At 41.6% G+C, this 10737-nt stretch overlaps 1 protein-coding gene across 1 annotated transcript; it reads right to left on the bottom strand.

Moving 5' to 3' along the window:
• Positions 1-9294: 9294 nt before the first annotated feature.
• On the bottom strand, positions 9295-10254 carry LOC141147494 (olfactory receptor 1468-like). Its single transcript, XM_073634727.1, has one exon. It carries the CDS (start codon positions 10252-10254, stop codon positions 9295-9297), a length of 960 nt encoding a protein of 319 aa, XP_073490828.1.
• Positions 10255-10737: the final 483 nt, after the last annotated feature.

Genomic DNA, 10737 nt, shown 5'->3' with positions numbered 1-10737 from the left:
CTCTACACACTGGTAAACTTACTGTATATACTCGAGTATAAGTCGAGGCCCTAATTTACCACAAAAATATGGGAAAAACTTACTGACCCAAGTATAAGACGAGGGTGAGAAATGCACAGCTACTGTAAGTGGAAAAGAGGGTCAACAATGCCCATTTGCAGCCTCACTGTGCCCATTTGCATGCCTCACTGTGCCCATTTGCATGCCATAGGTCCCCCGAACTTCAAACTCGGTAGTTAAGGGTTCCTAGATGTCCCCTAGCTGCAGCCAAAATTTGGGGTCTCTGAACCCAAAGGGTCCCGAAATGACATTGCTGCAGATAGACACAGTTGACCGACTTTGGGGCCCTGTATCTTGGGGTCACTTATGTGCTAGGAACCCCAAATTTGGTGTGCAAACCCAATGGAACTAGCACCATAAAATATCCAAAGCTGGGGTTTCTAGCACCAAGTGGTCCCGAGATACAGGGCCCCAAAAATTGGTTCAGAAAATGTCAAGCACTTTTCTGCAGCAGAGAATGACATTTTCCGAACCTACTTTGGAGCCCCATATCTCGGGGCCACTTGGTGCTAGGAACCCCAGCTTTGGATATGTTATGGTACCAGTTCCCCTGGGTTTGCACACTAAATTGGGGCTCCTAGCACCAAATGGCCCTGAGATACAGGGCCCCAAATTCGGTTCAGAAAATGTCAAGCACTTTTCTGCAGCAGAGAATGACATTTTCCGAACCGATTTTGGGGCCCCGTATCTCGGGGCCACTTGGTGCTAGGAACTCAAGCTTTGGATATGTTGTGGTACCAGTTCCACTTGGTTTGCACACCAAATTGGGGTTCCTAGCACCACGTGGCCCTGAGATACGGGGCCCCAAAGTCGGTTCGGAAAATGATATTTTTTGCTGCAGAAAAGTGCTTGACTCAAGTATAAGTCGAGGGGGGCACTTTCAGCACAAAAAAATGTGCTGAAAAACTCGACTTATACTCGAGTATATATGGTATATGCCCCAAATGTTAAGCCAATGAAGTTTATCCGTAAAGTTGTTAAACTTGCCAAATCCTTGCAAAAGGGTAATCTCATAATATGTGGGGATTTCAATATGGTCATGAATGAGGACATTGATTCCTCCTCGGTGGCTCTGAGGAAGAGGCCCACTTTAGGTACCTGGTGTCATGAAGAAAGGCTCTTTGATCCATGGCGCTGCCTTAGATCCACCGAGAGGGACTACTCTTATTACTCCATGGTGCACAATAGCTACTCTAGAATTGATTTTTTCTAACAGATATGTATACCTTGCAGAAAGTGAATAAGGCTGATATCCTCAACATTACATGGTCTGATCATGCGCCTGTGGCCATTGAGGTTGAAGTTAGCAATAAAACATCCCATAAACCATTATGGCGCAACAATACTACCTTCTGTCATGTCCTCACATTAAAGAGGAGATACAGGAGAAACTTAAAGAATACTTTAGTATCAATACCAATGGGGAATGCTCCCCAACAACGATCTGGTGTGCTCACAAAGCATACGCTAGGGGAATTCTTATCCAGATTGCCTCGAGGGAAAGGAAAAAGAAGTCACAACACTTAGCAAAACTCCACAAGTCTATTGCAGGCCCAACACAAGGACCCTTACTGGAACTTAGGGCAGACTACGACCTATATTTCAAAAGGCTGAAACTATCATTTTACTCTCAAAATAACAGGGCAAGCAAACTTCTGGCTTCACAAATCAAAAAAAGACATGCTAAGTCCAACATCACTCATATTCATCATCATAGATCCAATACCACACTCCACAACCCTAAGCACATAGCTAATGCTTTTGGGGACTATTACAAATCCCTTTACAATCTCAACACAGACCCATCCACCTACCAACCTACAGATAGAGAGATAGATGAGTTCCTTCAAGGAATCCAACTGCCCTCAGTAGACTCAACAACTCTACAAGCCTTAAACTCTCCAATCACTAATGCAGAAATTGAGAAAGTTATTAAATCTCTCCCCATGCACAAATCCCCAGGAGCGGACGGCTTTTCCGCTGAGTACTATAAAGCATTTAGCTCCCTTCTAGCACCAAAACTAGTAGATGTCTTCAATAAAGCAGCCACAGCAGGATCCTTCCCAAGAGAAATGCTCCAAGCAATAATAGTAACCCTACCCAAACCAGGCAAAGACAACTCCCACCCCCAAAATTATAGGCCAATATCCTTACTCAACTCTGACCTAAAGATATATGCAAAGGTACTGGCCAACAGGTTACTGGAAATTACCCCTTCCCTAATAGGACTGGATCAGGTGGGTTTTGTAAAGGGCAGACAAGCACCGGATGGAACTAGAAGGATGTTAGATCTACTACGATTCGCAGAAATCAATCAATTACCAAGTATTTTTCTTGCATTAGATGCCGAAAAGGCGTTCGATAGGGTGCACTGGGGTTACCTATCAAGAACTTTACACAAATTTGGAATGTCAGGAATGATTCATTCAGCAATTATGTCCTTATACTCAAATCCCTCAGCCCAAGTATATACCTCTAGTCTCCTATCTGATCCTTTCCTATTATCTAAAGGTACGCCACAAGGTTGCTCCCTCTCCCCAATATTTTTTTCACTCATTATAGAACCTCTGGCACAAAGTATTAGGTCCAATGCAACCATCAAAGGCATTAATATAGGTAATGACAGCCATAAGATAGGACTCTTTGCCAGCAGCCTCTATACAAGAACTTAAAAAGCTATTGCACAATTTTAGTCAAATCTCCTTTTACAAAATCAACACAAACAAGTGTTGCTCTTTGACACTTAATATACCCATAGAAGAACAAAGCACGATCAAACATATATTTCCCTGTAATTGGAACCCCCCCCCTTCAATTACGTATCTGGGTGTGCAGCTCACCTACTCTTCCGCTAAACTATATTCCAGCAATTACTCTCCTCTACTTGCAAATGTTGAAGAAGAGATAGTCCTAATTGGCAAACTGCACTTATCATGGATGGGGAGAGTAGCTGTATATCAAATGCAAATACTACCTAAACTTCTATACCATTTCAGAACACTACCCATACCTATCCCCCAAACATTCTTCTCACAATTAGCGAAAATTCTAAATAAGTTTATTTGGGCAGGCAAAAAACCTAGAATCGCTCTGAAACATCTGTATAAACCCAAACACTTAGGCGGTGTAGGACTCCCCAACGCACACATTTACTATCAAGCAGCTATATTAGAACAAACTAGATATTGGTTCACATGCCAAACTGACAATAAATGGTCTGAAATAGAACAAGAAATCACCCCCATAATCTACCAGCCCTGGTGTTAGCTGCCGGTATACACCATAGACCAATCATTCCACTGTACCCTACTGTACAAGCTTCTATAACAGCATGGTCATCCATGCTAAGACAGCCATTTACGGATACTACTATGCAGGAAATACAAATCCCATTAGCAACGTATGAATACTTGATCCCAAACATCTCGACCCAAACTTTGAAAAAAAGAGGGGAACATTTCTTCACACCTGACCTACAGGGACAGGAAGCAATGGAAAGATACCAATTGTTTCAAATAAAGCACTACCTCAAACATAACACACCTAGACCACTAAAAATACCCCAAATACTATGGCACTATCTATTAAACAAAAGCCCAGGGAAACACAATGGAATATCCTTATTCTACAAATTCGCTACCCCTCTATACATGCAGGCTAAATTGCCCAACATGATAAAGTGGGAACAGGAGCTTAAAAAAGAATTCCCATTGCATCAATGGCATCTAGCGGTAAAGAGTAATGGTAAATCCTCAGCGTGCATAGACCACTGGGATAATGCACAGAAGATACTGCATAGGTGGTACCTTACACCTCTACGCATTCATAAAATGAACCCAAACTTCTCCCCAATATGCTGGAAGAAATGTGACAATACTGGCAATCTTCTACACATATTGTGGAGCTGCAAGGAAATAAAACCCTTCTGGCAGAAAGTAGCTTCCATCATTCATACAATTACAAATACCACAAGCACACTAAACCCTGAACTTGCCCTCCTCAGCCTGGGCATAGACAACTTTCCCCATTTGATGAGAAAGGTTGATATAAATATATATTTGCAGCACGCATATCATTAGCAAGAGAATGGCACTCTCAATCACCCCCAAAAATTGAGGAAGTAATTTCCAGAGTAAATGCCCACTACACAATGGAAAAAATGCTAGCGTATAAGGAAAGAAGAGCCCCGGCCTTCCAAAAAAAATGGGAGGTCTGGAAATCAGCTCATTATGCTCCCTCTCACTTGTGAATTGTAATTTGTGTTTTATGATATTTAGGCTAAGCAACTAGGCATATAATGGTAAAAGTATTTAATTAATTAGATAAAGTAATAAGAATATCAATAAATAATTAACATTACTAGAAGTAGTCACACCAGAAGATCCAACCCAGACTTTATTACTTTGTGACTATACTAAAAAGTATGTGTTTTCTGTTATTAATGTATTAGGAAAGTATCAACGTTTGAAGTTCATAAGATAGTTGTCTACAAAGTACGAACTGAGCATATACTGTATTTCTTCACTATTGACCCTCACTAAGGTCATTAGAGGGCTACCTTGCTTAAGAATATTAGAGGCTCCTGCTCACAGTTTGTACCCAGTCGGGGTGACAGGTCCTACCTCCTGGTGAGGTCGTAAGCTACGTGGTTATGGGTGGCTCAAGTAGAAATATCTCTTTGTGGAAATAGGTCTGTCATTCAACACTCACCCTGTTTATGTCATATATTGTAAACAATGCTTTGTACTTTATGTATAAACTGAAACTTTATAATAAAAATCTATGGTTTAAAAAAAAATAAAGTGGAGTTCCAGGCATTTTATAAACTCCCCCTCACGTTCGTGATCACTTCCTGTATTCTCATTACATTTTTTTTTTCGAGCAGAGCAAATACCTTTTTTTTTTGGTTGTAATTTCCCACTTCCTCAGTTTTTCACTGTGGCAGGGTAGATCATGTCTGCCCACCCATTGGCTCCTGGGATATGAGTTTCCTCAATCCCAGGAGTCAAGGCGCCTCCGCTGCCGCTTGTAGCATCGTGCCACGCTTTTCTTGTTTATGCGCATGCGCAAGATCGGGAGGTGCATGCTGGGTAGCCAGCAGTGCCGTATCCCGGAACAAGTTACCAGTGGGCTTCAGCTGCCCACACTGAGGATGGGAGTGCGCTGGGGGGGGGATTGCTAAGTAAATTTTTTAAAACACATAACATTTACAAAAGTATTCACCCCTTTGGCATTTTTCGTGTTTTGTTGCCTCACAACCTGGAATTAACATGGATTGTTTGAGGATTTGCATCATTTAATTTACAGAACATGTACACAACTTTGAAGATGTTTTTTTTTATTGTGAAGCAAACAACAAATAGGACAAAATAACAGAAAAAGTCGATGTGCATAACTAATAACCCCCCTAAAGTCAATACTTTGTAGAGCCACCTTTTGTGGCTATCACAGTTCCAAGTCGCTTTGGATAAGTCTCTATGACTTGCCACATCTTACCACTGGGATTTTTGCCCATTCCTCCTTACAAAACTGCTCCAGCTCCTTCAAGTTGGATGGTTTTGCGCTTGTGAACAGCAATCTTTAAGTCTGACCACAGATTTTCTATTGGATTGAGGTCTGGGCTTTGACTAGGCCATTCCAACACATTTACATGTTTCCCCTTAAACCACTCAAGTGTTGTTTTAGCAGTGTGTTTGGGGTCATTGTCCTGCTGGAAGGTGAACCTCCGTCCTAGCCTCAAATCACACACACAGAGTGGTACAGGTTTTGCTCAAGAATATCCCTGTATTTAGCACCATCCATCTTTCCCTCAACTCTGACCAGTTTCCCAGTCCTGACTGCTGAAAAACATCCCCATAGCATTATGCTGCCACCACCATGTTTCACAGTGGGGATGGTATTCTTTTGGTGATGTGATGTGTTGGGTTTGTTGGGTTTGCGCCAGACATAGCGCTTTCTTTGATGGCCAAAAAGTTCAATTTTAGTCTCATCAGACCAGAGCACCTTCCTCCATACATTTTGGGAGTCTCCCACATGCCTTTTTGCATACTCAATACGTGCCATTTTGTTTTTTGCTGAAAGTAATGGCTTTCTTCTGGCCACTCTGCCATAAATCCCAACTCTATGGAGCGTACGGCCTATTGTCGTCCTATGTACAGATACTCCAGTCTCTGCTGTGGAACTCTGTAGCTCCTCCAGGGTTATCTGAGGTCTCTGTGCTGCCTCTCTGATTAATGCCCTCCTTGCTCGGTCCGTGAGTTTTGGTGTGCGGCCGTCTCTTGGTATGTTTGCTGTTGTGCCATGTTCTTTCCATTTGGTTATGATAGATTTGATGGTGCTCCTAGGGATCATCAAAGATTTGGATATTTTTTTATAACCTAACCCTGACTTGAACTTCTCAACAACATTGTCCCTTACTTGTTTGGAGAGCTCCTTGGTCTTCATGGCACTGTTTGGGAATTGGTGTCTCTTGCTTAGGTGTTGCAGCCTCTGGGGCCTTTCAGGAAGGTGTGTATATGTAATGACAGATCATGTGACACTTAGATTGCACACAGGTGGACATCATTTCACTAATTATGTGACTTCTGAAGGTAATTGGCTGCACCAGAGCTTTTTATGGGCTTCATAACAAAGGGGGTGAATACATTCGCACATGCCAATTATCAGTTTTTTATTTCTGAAAAATAGTTTTATGTATATATTTTTCTAATTTTACTTCACCAACTTAGACTATTGTGTTCTGATCATCACATATAATTCAGATTAAAAAAACATTGAACTAAAGTCTGTAATGTAACAAAATAGGTAAAAAGCCAAGGGAGGGTGAATACTTTTGCAAGGCACTGTAGGGGTTATTTATGGTAACAAAGGGCAATACTAGAGCAATGTCTAATTAAAAAGATATTTTATTGATATCAAACAATAAAACCACAAAGTACAATACTTCTACTCAGATTAATAGCTTTGCAGTGCCTTCGGATTGTGTAACAGCACTAGTGTAAAGTGCATCTACATTGGACATCAGACACAGACATACATGTAACGTGACAACACATACACATCTTAAAAGAATGGACATCCGGATACCTAATCACGATGCACAGATATGATGTTATGGGAAAATTATCGCATGCATGGAGTTATTCAAGCTGGTTATATGTGTATAATAGTATGACATCTGATCTGCGCATCGCCCAGGGGATGGGGAACTGCTGGTGGATGGGAATATCCACTACAATGCAATGAGTGGAGTGTGATATACCACACTGGGTCGTGGATAGTAGAGGCACTCAAGATGCTTGAAGTGGAAGGAAGGCTGGACCTCCTATACAGCGAGATGGAAGTTGTATACATATCTCACTAATTAATGCCACGGACTATGGTGATGGGAAAGATGTGAATGTCGCTGAGGTCTTTTGACATCTCAGTTCACAGATGTATTGTCATTTTCCATTGAATAAGATGGTATGACATCATTGCATTCCATGATCTGAGGATCTGCCGTTCAGCATGGTAAATCACATGCAGCAATAAATTTGCTGCCAATAGTCACAGTAAATGCAGACTTGGACACACTGAAAAGTGGAACGATGTCTTGAATCAGGGACAGCACTTCCTGTTGGCAGTGGATGCGCTTAGTATATGGTCACAGGTGTATACCCTTCCATCTGTCCCCTATATGAATGTACTGGATTATCATGTGGACATCTGATGGCTGCAAGTCTGATAGGTATAACTTGGTTGGTACATTACCGTTCCCATAGACCATTGTTACAAAATTACATAGTAGGTGAGGTTGAAAAAAGACACAAGTCCATCAAGTACAACCTGTGTGTGATTATATGTCAGTATTACATTGTATATCCCTGTATGTTGTGGTTGTTCAGGTGATTTTCTAATAGTTTTTTGAAACTACCGATGCTCCCCGCTGAGACCACCGCCTGTGGAAGGGAATTTCACATCCTTGCCGCTCTTACAGAAAAGAACCCTCTACGCAGGTTAAACCTCTTTTCTTCTAATTTTAATGAGTGGCCACGTGTCTTATTAAACTCCCTTCCACTGAAAACTTTTCTCCCTGTTGTGGGGTCACCAGTCCGGTATTTGTATATTGTGGGGTCACCAGTCCGGTATTTGTACATTGAAATCATATCCCCTCTCAAGCGTCTCCTCTCCAGAGAGAATAAGTTCAGTGCATATGCGCCTTCTGAGATTCCCGATTCCCTGATCACTCAGGGGTTTCTGAGGGTGATGTCTCCAGATTACAATGTGTGGTGGAGTGGATATGGGCCACTTGGTCCTTCGTTCCCAGGGGTAGAATGCTGCACCAGATCTAGCTCATCATCCCACAACGGTAGGGCCTTCAGCATTATAGGGCGTACACACGGTTGGACTTTGTTCAGACATTCCGACAACAAAATCCTAGGATTTTTTCCGACGGATGTTGGCTCAAACTTGTCTTGCATACACACAGTCACAAAAAGTTGTCGGAAAATCCGATCATTCTGAACGCGGTGACATAAAACACGTACGTCGGGACTATAAACGGGGCAGTGGCCAATAGCTTTCATCTCTTTATTTATTCTGAGCATGCGTGGCACTTTGTCCGTCGGATTTGTGAACACACGATCGGAATTTCTGACAACGGATTTTGTTGTCGGAAAATTTTATCTCCTGCTCTCCAACTTTGTGTGTCGGAAAATCCGATGGAAAATGTCCGATGGAGCCCACACATGGTCGGAATTTCTGACAACACGCTCCGATCGGACATTTTCCATCGGAAAATCTGACCGTGTGTACGGGGCATTAGACATCACGCATCGCCTGTAATCTGAGTAGAAGTATTGTACTTTGTGGTTTTATTGTTTAATATCAATAAAATGTATTTTTGATTTGACATTGCTCTAGTATTGCCCTTTGTTACCATAAATAACCCTTATGTCTCCCCCAATGACTGTCATTGGGGTATGTGTGTGTTTTTTGCTAACTATGCTAATGGACAATACATCAGCCATGAGCTTGAGTCTCTTTTGTAAAACCAGCTCCCAGCTTTTTTTGCAACAGTGATCAGGTAGCTGTAGAGCTGTCTGATCCCTTTTACTGGACTCGTGTGGTGCAGTTATTCTACAGGACCCCTTCTTTCAGAAAGTATATAATCTTTTGGGTGTTTTAAGTAATTAGCTAATAATTTAGATTTTAACATTTGTGCAAACGTTAAAAAGAAAAGATTTTTTTTTTTTAGGGTCTTGATTTGGTTGTCATGGTTTGCCTTATAGCTGCCTTGATATCCTTGTTCCTCAGGGTGTATATAAAAGGATTCGCTAGTGGGGTGATCACTGTATAAAGCAGTGATAGAACTTTGTTCACCGTTACAAAATTTCCAGGTGAAACCACATAGACCATAATCAAGGTGGTGTAATAGATGGAGACAACTCCGAGGTGGGAACTGCAGGTGGAGAAGGCTTTCTTTTTGCCTTGGACCGATGAGATCCTAGCAATGGCTCTGATGATGAAAACATAAGTAGCGATGATTATGAGGAAAGGAAGCACAGAGGCTGAGGATGAAAGGAAAGACACAACCATTTTAACGGTGGCAGAATTTGAACAAGACAGCTTTACTATCGGTAGAAAGTCACAATAAAAATGATCAATAATATTGTCTTTACAGAAATACAAAGTGTTCACTAAACTTAAAGCGATTGTCATAATCAGGAATGCCAAAGCCCAGCAGGTAAGGATCAGACAAACACAGAACCTTGGGCTCATAATCAGTATGTAATGAAGAGGTTTGCAGATGGCCAAATATCTATCGTAGGACATTGCCGAGAGGAGGAAACTCTCTGTCACAGCAAATATACCAAATAGGAAAAATTGCATGAAACAGCCAGCGAGGGAAAAAAATGCCCCATTTCTAAATAGGATATAGAGCATGGGAGGAACAATATTGCTGGTGAACAGCATTTCCGACAGTGACAGATTGGAGAGGAGCACATACATAGGAGACTGTGAAAGTTTTGTGATGAACACTAATAAGATGATCATGAGGTTGCAAGTCAGAGTCACAACATAGGTGACCATGAACAGGGTGAAGAGGACAAGTCTGTAGTTTTGGTGGATCCTCAACCCAACAATAAAGACATTATTAATCGATGATTTATTCTCAACCTCTGGCAAGTGTTGATGGGTAAATTGGTCCATGCTGTCAATAAATAAGAAATACATGCAAATTGAACTTACAGTTTCATGAAGAGTTTTTTGCTGTACCACTCAAGGGGGTCTGAACCCCAGAAAGAAAGAAATAATATAAATAATATTGTGCTTGTTCCAAAAACTGAAATTGTTGACCAGCTAATTAGGTGAGATGGGGTAAAGTCAGACAAATGTAAATGATCTTGGGTTCACCTTGACATTAAAATAATAAGAAACAACCCATCCCCATGAAGAAGAGAGCTCATAGTTACCTTTCCCTCCACCTACTTTTTTATGGAGGTACAGCTGCTTGAAATATCATCATCACTAGACAATTCCTGGTCCTTCTCTGTACCCTGTGGTGCCTCCTCGTGGCCCAAAAATTACCAAAGGACAGAGTACTGATGTAGAGGTTGGTGGGTGGTAACACTGAGTGCATTGGTGGACACAGGAAATTGACACGCTAGATATGTCAGTTTAAGAAGAAGGCAG

The sequence above is a fragment of the Aquarana catesbeiana genome, linkage group LG06 (assembly GCF_042186555.1).
Source record: "Aquarana catesbeiana isolate 2022-GZ linkage group LG06, ASM4218655v1, whole genome shotgun sequence".
Lineage (NCBI taxonomy): Eukaryota > Metazoa > Chordata > Amphibia > Anura > Ranidae > Aquarana > Aquarana catesbeiana.
Note: the sequence above shows the minus strand (reverse complement) of the source record. Positions and strands in the feature narration are given on the sequence as shown.

What these genes read in the sequence shown, in the direction of transcription:
- LOC141147494 (XM_073634727.1), bottom strand. Translation starts at nt 10,254, where the DNA reads ATGGACCAATTTACCCATCAACACTTGCCAGAGGTTGAGAATAAATCA.